The sequence below is a fragment of the Leuciscus leuciscus genome (genome assembly GCF_965113295.1).
Source record: "Leuciscus leuciscus genome assembly, chromosome: 3".
NCBI classification, from domain to species: domain Eukaryota; kingdom Metazoa; phylum Chordata; class Actinopteri; order Cypriniformes; family Leuciscidae; genus Leuciscus; species Leuciscus leuciscus.
In genome coordinates this window covers 19,107,073-19,125,429 of record NC_138727.1, presented here as the reverse complement: position 1 = coordinate 19,125,429, position 18,357 = coordinate 19,107,073, and the positions used below count along the sequence as shown (strand labels likewise).

The window sequence follows — 18,357 nt, the reverse complement described above, 5'->3', positions numbered from 1 at the left end:
CATTGTAATTGTGTTAATGTAGCGTGTTTCGGCGCGCACTCACAGTCGCTCTGCGTTGCGGGGAATGTTCCGCGGTACGCTCCGCAGACTCTGCCCGTGGCAGTCCACCGCTGTCCCGCTGCAGGAGCACTGAGACGGGCACGGCTGAGCCCCAGCCCCACCGAGCAATGCACAGAGCACCACTGCTTCCAGGACAAACATCACTGCTGTTTCCCCAAGTTCCGATAAAACACGAATTCCTGGTGCAAAACAGTTGCACCAAAGCAGGCGCAGGAGTTTTAAATCCAAAAAGGAGAGGAGTCACAACAAATGATCTTTGAGAGAGAAAAAAAAAGCACTTGTAATCTCCTCCGACTGGAATGTTTTTCCCTTCTTCTTTACAAAGGGAAATAAATAGCAATTCAATCCAAATCAGCTCCCATCTGGGGTCTACGTAGTCTCTTCTGTACAGGGACGCGAGTTTAGAGTCTAGATCCTGACGATTCCGCCGCAAACCAAAGTTTAAACTAATCCCGCACGCGCATTGTCGCTCTGCGTTTGTTTTGTGGCTCCAAAAACACCTTATGCGCACAATAACGCCAGACACGCGCTTGGAAACACGCACTTGAAAAGCCACCTGGTGATAGAGATGCGGTCATACACATCCAGCGGAGCTGGTCTTCACGTGCGCTTAGATGGTATTGATTAATTAGGTGTATTGATCTCGCGCGCCCTCATGCATCCATCATCTTGTCACACAGGGACAAATCTGCATTATAAATCCAACTCGGTGCCGGGTAAAGTCCTGGATGATCTTCGCTGATCTGCCTTTACTCGAATACTCAATCGGAAGTCTGTGTCTCTCTGGCACCTGATGGCGCGAGCGCGTGTGTGTGTATGTGTGTTTAGAGCAAAGGCGGCGCCTGTAGTGTGGAAATAAGCCCCGCACACCGATAATACTCGGTAACGGAGTCACACACAATTTCTCGATCCAACACGGGTAACCGAGTCTAGCAAGGAGACCGTCAAACCCGCCCTTCAAGTTTACTGCACTGAGCCATCTTGGTCAATAGGACTTTAAGAATCATTTAACACATTATCTAACAGGTAGGAATAGGTTACAATGTTTTTAAAAGAATCCCGACTTTGAAATCATGAAGTTGCAGTCTAAATAGGCATCAAATAATATAATAGTGAATTAAATAATTTCCACGCATGCACCAGTGCAGTGAATGAACTCCTGTGTTTTGATTTCCTTCGTTCTCACGCTCGGATTAAAGTTGTTTTAGGTGACGTGCGGCTCTCGGACGGGGGATTCTCTCTCTCGCTCACTCTCTCTCTCTGACTAACATGGAATTGCTCTATATACACCGGGGGCGGCTCCACCCCTCGATCCACCCCGCTGGTCGCATGAGCCCGAGCCGTCTGCCTTCTACGGCACTGACGCTCAAGGGACATGAACAGCTACAGTATCCCGAGCAGTCTAAAGACGGTAGCCGATGCGCAAGTGACGCACAGAGAACTAACAAGTGAGGCAGCATCTGTTTCTCCGTCGCACACACTCTGTTTTGCTTGTGAATGAAGTAAATGAATGGTTAGCTGTTTAGTAATGGCAGGGAAAGTTTTGAAACCATCTGAAACAATCAAAGCTGCTTAAGGAGATTACAGATGAATATCTACAGATCTGAATCCAGATTCCAGTTAACAACAACAGAACCAAAACCAGAGAGAGGTGGAGAGTTTTGCCTGGGAGACAGAAGCAAAAGATGGTCGCAGAGGAATGACCTCAATCACCTTCTCAGTATGCACCTGCAGGGTAGGGAGAGGTCAAGGGTCAACTGCAGCTCCTGTGAAGCTTAAAGCGCGCGCACACACACACACACACACACACTTTCTGCTCACATGGTGTTTGCATACTTTACCACAACTGAAGTGAAATAAATGCAATATTTGTCAAATACACAGATGTTTCAGAGACATTTCCATTCAATACTTTATGCTTAATACAGCGTCTTTTTGTACAAGAATAAAGTTTTTTAATCAGTTTGACACAATATAGACACCAATGTGTCCCTGAGCAAGACACTTAACCCCTAGTTGCTCCAGAGGCATGCGACCTCTGACATATATAGCAATTGTAAGTCGCTTTGGATAAAAGCGTCAGCTAAATGAATAAATGTAAATGTAAATATAGCACAATATCACATGACACAATATAACATTGCAACCATATGAAAAGAGATTTTAGTGTTTTAGTGTAAAAAAACTGATTTGTGAGCATTAGTGAAACTGAAGGTGTGAATAAACACACCCGTCACAGTCACGTGGAGTCAACGCTGTTTCAAGTCGGAGAAAATTTTTAACCAGCATGCACTGCTTCAAGTCAGTCGCCTATCAGTCTGAACAGCGCTGTATGAAGTCGAACAACCCTAATGTGTTTCCGAGTCCAAAGTCACCATGGGGATGGATGATGAAGACGTTGTCGATGAGGAAGGAGTCCTGGGCGCAGACAGAGTGTAGATAAAACTGCACAACATCGAAGGCATCGGCAGCCACGACGACCCCCCAAGGTGAAACAGGCGATGCTAGAATCTATTAATTCTAAAGCTTATTTATATTACCTTTATATATTTATATTCATTTAAACTAAGTGCTTAATAATTATTGATAGACTAAAATTTTACATTTCTAATGGATTGAGGGTATAATTACATAAATAATATCTAAATGATACAAAATTATTATTATTATAAATAAGCATTGTTAAAAGCCAGACTATTTTGTCTTTAAAAATAATTTGCTATGTAGTGACCTTTAATTTAGAGTAGAAACAGGGGGAGTGACTTTATTGCATCAATCATGTGACACTTTGCTCACAGCTGATTGGTTTAAGATCCCTTACTTGGAACATAACCTGCCCAGGACCAGGTTAGCCCAGGGGGGCAGGGTTTTATATTATTTTGAAGTTTCCCCGGGCTAGCCATTGGCTAGCGGACCATCACCTGCTGTTAGCATCCCATTGACTCCCATTCATTTTGGCGTCACTTTGACAGCGAATAACTTTACATCTGAGGCGTTTAAAGACTCCATTTGTCCATTATTTATTTCTAAAGAAACACGAAAATGTATAAAAGGCTCCATTACCTTGTATCTTACGTTATGGCCCCGTAGAAGCCGTTTTTGTAAAAATAGGCTAACGATTGCATCATAACCACGCGACTCTCTGTAGAGCGCACAGTAGAGAAATTACCGTATGGACAGGAGGAGAAGCTCGCGCGCAATCGGGGGGACGTGGAGACAAAATGACAAAGTAATTAATCAGAATACTTAGCAAAAGTTACTCCTGCTCCTAGCTCATGGACAGCTCCTACTCACACTCTCCGTCTCTGCAAGTTTCGGAAGGGAATGATTCAGATTTCTCTTGATACAGCTACTAGAAGATAGACGGGTTGCTCACGTCACATCTACGTCGTCAAGCTCAGTTTGAGTCTGCGCAGTACGCTCGACCATCAGGAAGTTAGTGCTTCTATTTGACTTCAATTGTCTCCGTTGAATCCAATGGGGTCGCTGTGTCCAGTTTATATACTGTCTATGGGTTAGCCGGGGAAAGTTACCATGGCGTAAGTTACCATGGCGATGAACACTGCTAAAAGCCAAACCACTTTCATGGTGCTTAAAACCAAGGGTTGGCAAAAACTAAACTGAAACATACCTGGCTAGCCACCTGAACCGGCTTCATGATAGGCCCCTGTTCTTTTTTCTGCATTAGTATTGGTTACCATGGCTATTCATTATTTGTTGATTAATGCACTGCACCTGTTTCTCGTTTCCTTTCATTGGTCTACGTTTGTATATATAGCCCTGACTTTGAAGTGTCCTTCATCCAATCTTGTCCGTACAGGGTTTGAAATTAACACCCGCCAACCCACGAAATGTGGGCAAAAATCAACTGTGGCGGGTAATGCTTTCAAATCACTAGCCAATTCATGTAAGCATATAAATCTGCGCAGATTTAGCACAAATACTCAACTCGTAAGTCATCATGATATTAAATACTACGTATTGCGCAGAATCTGTGCATATCTGACTTACTTGAACATACGTCACTACGCAACAAATAACTACATTTTGTTCCTTTGCATTGAAGCAACAGCGAAGATTTGGTTAACATAAAAAGACATTGCTATTTTCCAACATCCTACATTTTTTTTTATGTCCTTTGTACTGTAGGCTATTGATCTGTCCAACTAAAATACATGTTTGGTGATGACAGGATTTTTTTTTTAATAAGAAATGAATGTATGAAATCCAAATTTTATAATACACACACACATATATATATATATATATATATATATATAAAGCTGTGACGTATATTATTTTTGGCTAGCAGAAGTACTGAATGGCCGGTAACTAAAAAATGTAGTAGCCAAATTGGCTGGTGAGTGAAAAAGTTAATTTCAAACCCTGTCCGTATATATTGGTTGTTCTGTTTGCTGCATTCTGAGAGTGTTATTTTGATTTCATGTTCATTCAAATCTGTTAAAAAACTGTTGTGGTTAAATCCAGCCTTTACTTCATCCTTGCTGCAATCTCTTGCCAAAAAGAAACCATTATACACTCTCAATCGTATAGCCTTGTGTGTTTAATCTGCCCATGCACATGTGAACTATTCGAAGAAGATGGAAAATACCAACAGGTATTTTCCACCAGAAAAAAATGTGGAAACAACTAAATTTGTGTAAAAACTCCATCTGAAAGAGTAAAAACATGACACAAATCTGTGCTATCTTCTGCAGGTCAGGTGAAGTATCACAAAGCAGTCTGAGAGATATTAAGTAATGTGAGGTACCAAAGTAAATAGATGGGTAGAGCAAGCTTACTGAAGTGTATTTAGTCATTTGATGTAGTGTGATATTTTAGCTCAGTTAAACACAATGACAGGTATGATGACAGGTGAATCTGCTATAATTATCACTGAACACTAGAAATGTGGTAGTGAGCACTCATGTGTGTGCTAGAGGGATGGAAGAGGAAGTGTAAGCAACCAAGTAACCGTGATTGAGTTTACAGCCTGTGTTTGTTGTAATTTACAGTTGTTTAGACTGCAGTAAACACATTTCCAGATGGACGTTAGTCTGCACACCATCCCTCTCTGTGAGTGTGAGTCTATAAACCAGACCACATGGTAAAGTACTAAACGTTCCTTACGAACATCTGCCATGTTCCCCGAGTCTTAGCTGTATGACCAAGCCTATTGCATAAGATCAATTTAATTTGGTCTTAAATGGCACTTGTCATGGTTTTTCGGCAGATCAATATAAATATTCTTGGTACACTTTTATTGTGTCCTAAAGGGCATCTGTTAATTCAAAATAAAAAGAATTCAAACAATAACTGAAGCAAATCTGATTTAAATTGTATTTCAGCTACTGTGCTATACCAGCATCAATTGTTGATGTTTTATGGCCAATGACAAATAAAACAATAATAAAAATATCATAAGGAAAAATCGTTTAAAATCTAGTTGAAAATGCATGCCACGTTCTCAGAAATATATATATTTTTTATTTTATTTATTCATTTATTTGACATGGACATTGCAATTAAACATAGTACAAAACAAGTTTGTAACTAATGCTATGCAAAAAAGAGTTTATAGCTATTGCTAATTTTCAACTCCAGTCCATGGTTGGGCCTTTACACTACAACATTTTCTATTTCATCTTAAAAACATATCTACAGACACACCATATAAATCACTTACATACACAAACCAGCTATCTACAAATGGGTACATTCCTGTTTCATTTTCATCCAAGACTTAACTCGAGAAGTGAACATTTTAAACTCAGTCATGGTTTTAAATTCAGTGGGTAATGAATTCCACAACTTTGCACTTTTATATGAAAAAGCAGACTGACCAAATGAAGTCTTACGGTACGGAACTATACAGTTGTTATTGATAGAACCTCTGGTGACTCTGTTGATGTTTTGTCTCTGCACAAATGAACTGAGTGGCTCAGGTGCTATATTATTGAGACATTTGAAAGTTAGTTTGAGAAACGATAAATCACTAAAGCTTTCAAAGCTTAACAATCTATACTTCTGGAGAATATTGCATTTTGTATTCATGTTGGTTATATGATTCTGAAAACTGTTATGCCATTTACAACAAAAGTTTTAATTGAATAACTCATAATCTCATGTGGTGTTACCAGGTAAAAAATAATATATTTCCTTGCACCTTGAATGTGAACCTGTACACGTTAATCTTTATTTTCTAAAATGTTTTAAAACATATTTTCAAGCAAGCAAGTATATTTTACAAATATCATTATTAATTCCAGAATATAATTTTTTTTTTTAAACGAGCTGACTTTTTACAACCTGAACTGACTTTATCATAAACTGGTCTGAATTTAATCATAAATTATCTGAAGCCACATGTATAAAACTTCTTAGATATACAGTATCCTTAATCTTCAACTTGAGTGTAAAAAAAAAATTTCTTTATAAAAAAAAATCACTTAAAAGCTAAAAGCAACCTTTAGCAGAGTCCAAGACTATAGGAACTACAATGATTTCAACCAAAAATGGTTGCCCTAAACCACTCAGACATTAGTGGCATGCAAGAGTATAACCACTAAGGTGGCATTACATATTTAATTAAAGATATTATAATATATTATAATTAAAGCACACTGTATGTCAAATTGAAACCTATAAATACAAATGTAAAGTGTATTCTATACCTTGGATGCAAAATATTTAAAATATAAATATTTTAATTGTTTTTCACATGATCAAAACCACAAAACAGCCATTTGTCTACAGTTTAAATGCAGCAGGACAGTTTAAATCACTAAATTGTAAATGATTATAAAGATAAACAAAGTCCCATTACATTATTATAATCCCATTACAATAACTGTTCTTGTTAAAATATCCCTACTTACATTACATGTAAATTTCAGTGTCATTATAATTTCATTCATTTAATATTCTTCCTTTAGGAAAAGTGTGTGGTCATATGTGTGCATAATTCAGCTGTCCTGCAGCTTTAAGTTCAGATACCTGTGCCATCTGTCAGAAGTTAGTAAGCAATGAAGCACACAAGATGTTTAGCCTACTCCTTCACTTCTGTTCTCTCGCACACATTACATCATTTTAGGTATAACCTAAACCGTTCTGACTTCCTCTTTTAAAATAGTAGTCCACAACACAATTCTACTTATGAACACAACATTTTCTACTTTTTTAAAGAACAAAGTAGTACATTAGATCTAAGTAACATAATCATTCAACCAACTAAGCTTTCGAACATCACGTTTAGGTCTAGTGGTATGAGTGTGTGTGTAGTGAGCATTGTTCTTAGCCAGAGTTATTGGTGTGCATGGAAATGCAGTGAGATGGAAAGCATTTCATGTCTTTCCATCCATAGGAATGTATGTACCCACTCAAAGTCTTTTGGCAACTGTAAGAGGATCAGTATACTTCATGTGTCCCTTAGGAACATGCAAAGGGTTCCGTACCCTCACTTTATCCCCCTCCTGGAAACAAAGAGTTTGAGCAGCACGCATAACCCTTTGGCGAACAGTCATGTCAGTTGGTGAGTGTACAGGAGCAGATGGCAAGATAGACAGCCTTGTGTGCATTTGCCTGGCATAGAGGAGCTGAAAGGGTGAAGTACCAGTTGCAGCATGTGGAGTGGCACGGTACACCTGCAAGAAGTCAGTAATCACAGGTTTCCAATGGCTGATGTTGCTGGATGGCCATTTGGACAATGTGTTTGTGCACACGGTTGAACCTCTCTACAGCACCAATCGCTGCTGGGTATACAGAGAGGAACAATGGTGATGAATATTCCTTCTTTCCAGAAAAACAGAGAAAACAGCAGACATAAACTGAACACTGTTATCAGTAACTATAGGTTACTCAATGGATTGCCATGGTGGCTGAAAACTGATGACAGAAACAAAACCACAGAATCCCAAGTGACAGCATGAATAAAGGATACCTCAGGCCATTAACTGTAATAGTCAGTTACTGTTATAGCAAACCTGCAGTAGGATTCAGCAGTGTGAATTGGCCTGACTCTATTTACAGCCACTTTCTACCATGGTCCATTTGGCAGCAGCACTGCCTGGAGAAGAGCACTGGAGCTACAACTATGGCAAAATCAGGAATAAACGTCTGTACCTTGACATAAATCCAAGTAATGAGCGCAAAGTAAATGCTTCAAAAGATGCAGGGGCATTGAGCATCGCCTGTACACGTGATTCATCAGGAAGAAGACCCTCCGCTGAAACAGTATGACCAAAGAACAGCAGGCTGGTTTGCCAGAAGCAACACTTGTCTTTATTGAGCTGCAAGCCAGCAGCTTCTATTCGTTGCAAGACCGCTTGAAGTGCTTTATCATGCATAGACATCTCAAGTCTGTGGATGATAATGTCGTCCAGGTCATTTTCAACCCCTGACAAGCCAGTCAGGAGCATGGTCCTGACATCATCTTCTGAAATGCAACGGGTGCTGAAGCCAATTGGTAAGGAACACGACAAAAACGGAACAGTCCATCGTGAGTAATAAAGGCTGTGAGGTCATGATTGTCCTCATGCAGCGGCACTTGGGAGTAAGCTTAGTCAAGTCGATGAAAGTGAAAACAGTAGAACCTTTTAGAGCAGAGAATAGTTCATCCATGTGTGGCAATGGAAAAGAGTCCACGATCACTGTTTTTATTTGGCTCTCTGAGGTCAACACACATCCTAAGGGTAGGGACACACCAAACTGCCGCCAAAGAATTAGCGCTGATGAAAGCCGACTGTGTTGTCGCCTCGCGTCGCCTACGTTGGGTCAAAAAAGCTGCACTTGAACACACCGAGAGAACTACAGCCGACTGTCAACTAGCATGAGCGTTCCGTGCCTGCATGTAAATGAGACAACTGTCTATTTCAGCAGATATATTTGTCTATATTCATCATTCAAAAAGGGAAACCGATGCTGCATACTGCAGATACACAAACCGCAAACAAAGGAGTCCGTGCTTACCGTTTTGAATATCAATCCTGCTGATCACTTTCTTTATTCCCCTCCGCTCAAGTTAATATTAAAATATTCACTAAGGAACACTCAGGTAAATTAGAACAGCCTTCTATCTGTAATGTTTTGACTTCTTTGCTGTTTTGCTATTATTCTCGTGCATTGACACATTCACTAACAGCCAATCAGAGTTCTCTCTCTCACTGATGGCCCGACGCCGATTCTACATGCTGAATAGACATAGCACTAGTACGAACAGAGAGTGACAGACTCTGACAGAGTGAGTTTTTGGCGCACAGGTGTGACGGTTTCATCCAACTTTACGCTGTGTATAATTTTTTTTAGCACATCCAAATTCAGTTGACTCAGCAACAGTCCACTGAAAGACTGGGACAGGAGAAGCAGGCACAGGAAAACATCCACCCCATGAGTGGTGTCCCTTTGTCCACAATGAAGAACGTAGCAGGAACTGAGTAGTCATGTAAGGAACCACTCGCTGACAAACATCCACCCACCGGAATTTGGGATTTTGAATATGTCACCAGCCTGGCTGTGGGTTGCGACAGCACAAAACTACTGAAATTACATGCATAAGTGCTGTAGGGCAGGATTGATACAAAAGATCCACTGTCAACCATCAAATCCACCACACAAATCTGTGAGTCAGAAGTAGATATAGTCACTGACACTGTGCTTGTAATGCTGGGAGTGCAAGCTGAATATTCCGTGAACACTACAATAATTCCTGGTAATTCAATTTCACGGACCTTGCGCATGTTTGATTGCGCTGATCTTCTCAGTTTCGCGTAATGTCCAATCCTTTTACACTTCTTGCATGTTGCAGTTGGGCAGTTCGCAACGTTAGCTAAGTGTGCCTCTGATCCACAGTGAAAGCATGACTTCCTCTTCCCCACCTGAGAAGAATTAAGAGGTGCATGTGACGGTTTTCCTGTTGTTACTGTTTGCTGCAACACTTGTATGGGGGCGGTAACTTGGCGGGAATTTGAAATGATTTAGCCTGATTGGCAGCAATATCAATCTGGTTTAGTATCATAATAACAATAATAATTTGTAACATTTATATAGTGCTTTTCTAGGTACTCAAAGCACTTTACATATGGAAGGGGGGAATCTCCTCAACCACCACCAGTTTGCAGCATCCACCTGGATGATGTTACGGCAACCATATTGCGCCAGAACACCCACCACACACCAGCTTATTGGTGGAGAGGAGACAGAGTGATAGAGCCAATCAGTATATATGGGGATGATTAGGAGGCCATGATGGACAGAGGCCAATGGGCAAATTGGGCCAGGATGCCGGGGTTAAACCCCTACTCTTTTTCCAAAGGACTTCCTGGGATTTTTAATGACCACAGAGACCACAATGGACCTCGGTTTAACGTCTCATCCAAAGGACGGTGCTCTTTGACAGTATAGTGTCCCCATCACTTTACTGGGGCGTTAGGACCCACACAGACCACAGGGTGAGCACCCCCTACTGGCCTCACTTACACCTCTTCCAGCAGCAACCTAGTTTTCCCAAGAGGTCTCCCATCCAGGTACTGACCAGGCTCAACCCTGCTTAGCTTCAGTGGGCAACCAGTCTTGGGCTACAGGGTGATATGGCTGCTGGTCGGCTGATCATAACAGCTCTGTCCAGTGTGAGATCATTTTCTAGTAAAAGTCTCTCACATATTCGTGGGCTAAGCACTTTCTCTACTGACTGATTGCGAATCATTTCGTCACTGGCACCAAACTTACATGAAACAACATGCTCTCGCAAAGCAACAACATACTGTAAAACTGCCTTGTGAGGCACCCCCTTTAAAGGGCACCTATTATGCCCCTTTTCACAAGATGTAAAATAAGTATCTGATGTCCCCAGTATGTGTATGCGAAGTTTAAGCTCAAAATACCCAACAGATCATTTTTTACAACATGTTTAAAGCTGCCGTCGGCAAGTCTGGCAGATTGGGTCGATTAGCCAAAATTTTTAATGTTTACAACTCTCATGCCCCTCCCCACTACCAGCGAGCACCCTCCCATCGAGGTCGTGCTCGTCAGTGCGTCACTGTGCGTGTGTACCTGATTTTCTGTGAACGTCCGTCTCTTCAGCATCTATCAACACCATGGACTCGGAGGTAGGCTGCCCTGGCTAATCTATCCATAGATAGCAATAACCGAGGAATTGGAAGCTTGTTAGTAGATTTTCTCTCAGCCATCACGCTTCATGCAATCTCCAGGCGAACTTCAGGCGTGGCGTGTGCATGTGATATTAACGTGCGCGAGTGAGGGGGGATCTGTGGCGTGCACGACCTGTGATTGACAGTCAGATCTCACACCCCCCTGCGCTGATTGGACCTGATGAAGCGGGAGCGCTGGTTTTTTGCAAAACAAATAACACGCTCCAGGTGGAGTTAGAAGCTCGGGTTTTTTTCTAAAACCACCTTATTTATGTTGTTCTGTCGGATTATAGTGTCGATTACACTGAATATGATCAAAAAAAATTTGCCGACGGCAGCTTTAAATTGTCACTTTTTGGGACTCAGAAAAACGCACAGTTTTAGTGTGTATCCCTTTAAATGCACATGCGCTGCTGCTGCTGGCACAGAGGTCGTAGCCTCACAAGCTCGCGCTCAGAGCCAGGACAATATCTTCTGATAATATCAAAACAGAAGCTCTCAGTAGCGGTGTTCATTTCGACCCGGAGTAGGACAATAGTGCCCACAGAGCCAGAGAATATATGCTGTATTGAAATAGAAACAGAATAGTCTAGTTTAATTACGGTAATAACTTATTTTTCATATTGCTTTTATCCATTATTAGTACAAGCCTGCTGTAGCGGACCCCGTCGAAATGATGGCCAAAAATATACTGATGAGTTTAATGAAGTTTTTTGTACATCACACAAAAGATGAAGTGTCAGATTTACTCCAGAAAGTCACTGTAAGAGCTGAATAAACACAGTATAAGAAGTGCACATTAAAGTCTTATCCATAAACTCTCTCTCTCTCCCTTTCATTATCATCAACATACACAGCGAAGTACACAAAACACTCGTTACAACTAACAGTAAACAAATATATACACACCTTTTCAGTGGGTGCTTAATAAACTGGCAAACTCTATATCCGTAAAACGACTTGATGAGCTGTCATAAAGTCCGCGCTCTCCCTTTAATTTCTGCCATGACCAGTAACGTTAGGCCTATCACTCCGGAGACTGTAAGCTGGGTCACGAACTGTTGGTACTGATCCATCCTCGAGTAACAACAGGAGTAAATAAAGACTGCTATGTTCATTCTTACATCCAACAACAAAACACCTCAATCACTTTAAAATATATTCTTGTCTACAGCTGCTCCGGTATCGAAACAATGGCGGACTGCGTTTATCTCACTCAGGGTGGGTCTACGCTAAAACTGCAGTGTCCGTCAACAGTCGTGGGAGGGGCCTGTGCAAAAGTATGTCACATTGCCCTTAATCTGAAAACGTCTTGGTCTGAGGCAGTGCTTATGATTTATGGGGATTTAAAAAAAGCACTTATTATCATTCTCCTTTTTATCATTATAAGGTGGTTGTGTACACACACTGCCAACACACATTTATGTTCAAACGCCATGTAAAAGTGAATTTTGCATAAAAGGTGCCCTTTAAGGAAGTTGTGGCGTTCAGCTACTGTGTAAGCTTTTGGCATGAATTAGGCTTTCAGTGCATCCTCTGCATCCTTATATGTCGTACCTGTGTTAGGCAATGAGTAGAAAATCTGTTGTCCCTGTGTGCCAAGGCAGTGAAGCAGTACAGCTCTCCATCTTTTGTCCGGCCAGGCATCCCCTGCAGCACCAATAATTCGTAGGTAATTTTCAAAGATCCAAAGCTATGTGCTGAGCGGCATTGCAGGGTCACCGGGGCAAGGCAGGAAAAAAATTTGGGAAAGGTACGTTATAAACAGCCATCTTCAAGACCAAAGATAGCGGGGGAAAAAAATGCCTAATCGTTGTCGCCAATTTGTCAAATCTGTCAGGAGTTATTAAGCAATGAAGCAGACAAGACAGGAGTAGCAAACTTCTTTACACATTTATGCTTTACACTTTGCGTGACGCTAATCTGTGGTGATTGGTCAGATGACCCAGTCAGTCGTGATTGGTAGCCTATACTGCGTGCAGAGCTTATCGGAAACGGAACGCCCATCACCATTACTGGATTACGGCTTGTCAAGTGTTGAAAATGTTATAGTGTATGAACAGACATGGCATCAATTTTGCCTTACCAATTCGAACCAGAGTCTGACGAGGAAAATCAGGGTTGCTGATGAACAAGAAAGTAAATCGCAAACACGACTGGAGCAGGACCTTTCTCAATGGTAAGTGTCAATGTAGTTTATGGCACTTAAAGTCGATGGAACATCGGAGTAAGAATGTTTGATAAGTGACGTGCTGTAATCTGATTAAACTTGCTGTCTGTTGCCATTTGTTAGTTCAGTGTAACGCGTCATAGCCGAATTAATTGCCGATTTTATTTAGGTGCACGTGTAGGAACTGTATCAAAATGTCAAACGAGGCTGAAAATCTTTGCAAGGAAGTACGACAGGCAGTGTATTGTTTCTGTAATACTTGTGCTTTTGACACTTAGTACATGTAATGACCCATCCTTCAATAACAACCGGCTTGCGAATCCATCGAATGCATTTAGGTTGAAGAAGCAGTCATCAGTAAAATGACGGGAATAGAGCACAAGGTTCGGGCTATACTGCGTATCGTTGTAAAGATGAACTTTAAAGCGTTCAAATCTGAGGCTGAAATCAGGCTTGGAAAAATGGCTTTTATTTATAAATTATGACAATTTTTGATGTAAAAATCATACTAACATTATAAGGGCACCCCAGGCAACATTATAAAATAATAAAACAATCCAGTTCATGACTCCTTTAAAGGAACACACCACCGTTTTTTGAAATAGGGGTTATTCACTGTCTCCCCTACATTTAGATAGGTAGGCAAACGCATTTTTGTCTCAGTGCATGCATTGTCTTAGTCTGGCAGCGCCGCTGCTAGCTTAGCTTAGCATAATGAATGGAATCCTTTGTTGCCAGATAGGACGTTGTGAGTAAAAGTGATAAATAGTTGTCCCCTAAAATAGTGCCCTATGATTTATGGGCCGATTTCGGATACAGCCTTGGTCTGGTCTCAACTTTGGACAACAGACTACTTACCCGCTCTTACCTTTTGGATCTCCTAGTAATTCTCCAGCAATCTCCTTGTAAATCTCCAACAATTTCCCTGTGTCTACTTACTCCATTGAAGAGGTGTGTGCTTTCTCTACACTCCCACTCCAGTCATCATTGCTCAGCTAGTATTCCGGTAAAGGAAAAGAGACTCAGATAGTTCATATTAGCCACATTTCCACTGTTGGGCCAGTGCGAGCCAGGGCTGTCAACGGGCCTAGGCTAATCTGTAGCACTGAGCCCAAAACCACGCTGCGTTTCCATCGTCGAACCAGAAGCTCCGCAGTGCTTCACTAAAACCTGCCCATAACATGCCTCTCTGGAACAATGTCACACAATCCCATTATTTCACCAACAAATGGAAGTTTTATCAGAAAACTAATCAGAAAGAAATCACTGGAAAGTAGCGAGATAGCAAAACGAACATGATAAAAGTGGCAGTTTGTTGACATTTTTGTTTTCACATTTCACATTAGTCATACAGAAATAAAGTGGTAATTTCTACAAATTTTCCACCAAAAATACGACCTGAGGAGCTTTAGCACTCTCTCCAGTGACAGTCAGTCCCAATACAGTTATATTTTAAGTCAGAGAAACCTCCCGAAAATCCAGACTTTCTTTATTTTATGACTTATGCAGAGCTAAATATGGATATTAGACAGTCGGTATAAAGAGATGAGACGTACTGACAAATAAAATAAATACACGATTGTGATTTGTCTGATTTTTTCAAGCGGTCGTTATCTACCAAGTTAACTATGGTAATGGTTAACGCGCATAGTCTTTTGCATCGCATATAAATATTTCTGCCTTATACGGTAACCAGAATCCACATCGGATCACAATCAGAAGTGATTTCAAACACTCACTGCTGTCTGAAAGTGAATTTTGAGCTAAAATTAAGTCTTTATTGCTGATGAAGGTATATGAAATCATCCGGCGCTGCCGTCTCCAGACTCAGGTAAACTCCACCTCTGTTCAAAACCATTCCTCAAGGCTCGATCAAGCCCCGGAAGTGACAGTGGAAATGCGACTGGCCCTGGCACGCACTAGCATGCCCGCTTTGACCCGACAGCGGAAACGCGGCTATTCATCTACACATCATTATTCTGACCGTTGCTGTTAAACTTGCTGTTAAATTCACTGTCAAAAAATACCCTGTTTGTGTTTAACCATATATCTGTCTGCAAGTCTAGTAGTGTTCCCTGACAGTATGGCTCTGTGTGTCACGGATTGTGTTGCTTGATCACACACGAACACAAAGATGAAGGTAAATAGGCTTAATAAATAATAAATCCTCAGTCTGAGAGTAGCACACAAAACATTCAAACAATGACAAGACTCGACAACAATGAACAGAACCAATGGAACTTAAATACACATGCAAACAAGAATAATTAATCACAAACACCTGAACTGAATGACAAACCAAATGAGTGATCATGACAACAAAGAAGGCAGGGAGAAACAGTGCAAGTCAAAACTGAATGAAACCAAGCCTGCGTCCCAATGTGCATACTATCCATCCTAAATAGTATGTGGCATTAGTAATTGTCAATACTATTTAGGGCAGATAGGGCGGGTAGTATGCACATTGGGACGCAGGGCATGACTCTGTGGTGGGTGGGTGTTTGGTCAAGTCATTGTATGCATGCATTGCATATGTAATGTAAATGAATAGATCTGGACAACATTAACATCATGTCCTTGACCCTTTAGCAATTTATTTGATCTTTAGAAATTTTCTGAATTTATAGAAGGAGTCATTGTAAAATGTATCAGAAATTATCCATTTATATTTATTCCAGGTAAGGCTCATGCCCTAGAAATAGCCAAAAACAACTGAATTAGTTGACACAGAGATTGTGAATCAAAACAAGGAAAATTTCCTTCAAGGTGGGGTTTTAAAATAGCCAAGTCCCCATTTGAGTGACATCTATTTAAAAAAATAAAAATAAGTTTAATTGACAGTCAGTCAAAAATGCAGCCGCCACACAAATGAATACAAATGAAACCCGCATACTGAAAACCAATCCTACTGAATGTCTGATATTTTCAATCTCCTTTAACAATTGTCTATAAATAATGTCAGGAGTACACCAAGAAAGATAGCAAAGAAAATAAAGGCAGACTGAAAAGAGTATTCCACATTCCAAATGCAGGTGTTTTCCTGTTAATTGTTTTGTGGGGTATTGTGTAGTAAAAAAAAACATAAAACAGGCATGTTTGCTTTCTTGTTATATGACTGTTTGTTTGAATAGCATGTAAATGTTTTCCACTTAAACAAAACATTTCATTTCCCCCAAAGTATGAACAACAATAGAAGAATTAGACTTAAATCCCTTTTCAGACAAAAGCTGTCAGGTATGTGCATTTGTTCAGGCAATGCTAAACAGTTAAACATCTCAGCTGTTTAAGGTGCTAAAAACAGGTGATACAATCAGGTTGATACAATCTTTATTCTGGTAGAATAACAGCAGTAACACCACCTGATCTTAGAAGTGGCCACAATAGGTGAGCAACAGTCACTTCACTAACTAATGTCCATGATTTATTTGAGATTGACTAGTTTTACGAACGTTTTGAAGCTGCTTTTATGTCCCTAACGATATTAAAATCTAACCTATGCCCTTGGCTCAGCAGGATTATAATGTAATATAATGTAATATAATGATATCATGAGCTCCCCAGTAAACATGCAGAATGTAATAATCTGTCCAAACACACTGCAGCTATGCTTAACCACTAATGTAATCTCTCATCTCCATTTTTTAATTATCTCATTACTTGCTTCAATTACTGTCAAATGACAAATTTGCTGAAATAATTAAAGTGAAAACAGTTATTTGCGGATACTATAATAGTATAGTGTCAACTGTTTTTTGATATTTAGCAGAAAAAAACTGTTGTGTGTCAGCATGAACACTAAACAGGTTCAGTACAAGTCAAGTCAGATTTATTTATATAATGCTTTAAACAGTACAGATTGTTTCAAAGTGGCTTCAAGTTGATAAACAGGACAATAACAGCGTTAATGCTAAACAAATTCAATTTCAGATGTAACACAGCTCTAAAGAGGATAATTATTTAGGATGTCATTATCTCAATGTATTTCAGTGTAACAAACCAGTTCAATAACTGTGTCAATATTGCAAGGTTCATGTTAAATTAAACGAGTTAAATCCAGCTATAAGCAGCTCAACACAAGACAGCAGGGTCATTCCTTGTCAAATTCCTTCCTTGGCTAAATAAATAAATTGATTGATTGATTGAAGAAAGACAAACTAATACATTTTTCACCTGAGGTTTGGAGTCAAATTTCAGGTGGATGAAGATGATTATAGAAATATGGCATTTATATTTCCACATAGATAAGTAGGCCTATGACTTTAGAAAGATGGCAGCAACATTATTTTAAATTTCCACATAGATAAGTAGACCTATTAGCACATTCGGATGTCTTTCACAATCATTGTTGCATTATATGCCAATGGTGACAGTTAAAAAAAAGTACTTTTTGTGTTTTTTCCCCCCAAAGTTTGCATGCCAACTCAAGAATTATTAAAGATATCTTAATATCCTTTTAGATTTTGGTTCTTAACAAACCCTTCCTTCTGGTATCTTCATTTTAAAGGCCCTATATAATTCAATCATTGAGATATGGGGATCTCAATGTGGCTCCATTAGTAAATTGTTAAATTGTACACATTTCAGTGGTCAAAAACCAAATGTCTGAAGAACAAATAATGTTGAAACTATAAATGTATCTTGTTTCATTCTATCAAAACAAATGCATTGAACATACCTGTCTGAGTTCCAAAAATATTATCTTTCTAAAGTTTGTGTTCCTGTAACTCAAGAAGTATTCAAGATATCTCAATATCCTTTTACAATCTGGTTCTTAAACCTTTTTTTTTGTATGTTTATTTTTAAGGCCCTCTATGGTTTATCACCATATGGGGATCTCAATGCGGCTCCATGTGCAAATTGTTGAACTTTACTCATTTTCAATTGTCGAAAGACAAATGTGGGTGATTTTTCAAACAGCTGTTACTTTTTGTATTTAAAGAGGTGTACATTTAAAGAATGTCTGATGAACAAATAATGTTAAAA

General features: G+C 40.0%; 1 protein-coding gene across 6 annotated transcripts in view; it reads right to left on the bottom strand.

Moving 5' to 3' along the window:
- Positions 1-1,317, bottom strand: part of slit2 (slit homolog 2) — a 72,469-nt gene extending 71,152 nt beyond the window's left edge. For 3 of the 6 annotated variants that reach the window (XM_082165542.1, XM_082165546.1, XM_082165547.1), the window contains exon 1: positions 44-1,317. In XM_082165542.1, coding sequence (XP_082021668.1) covers positions 44-201 — 158 coding nt within the window. In that variant the 5' untranslated portion in view covers positions 202-1,317. The remainder of the gene's footprint in view (positions 1-43) is intronic. The other 3 variants (XM_082165543.1, XM_082165544.1, XM_082165545.1) reach the window with 1 other exon arrangement.
- Positions 1,318-18,357: the final 17,040 nt, after the last annotated feature.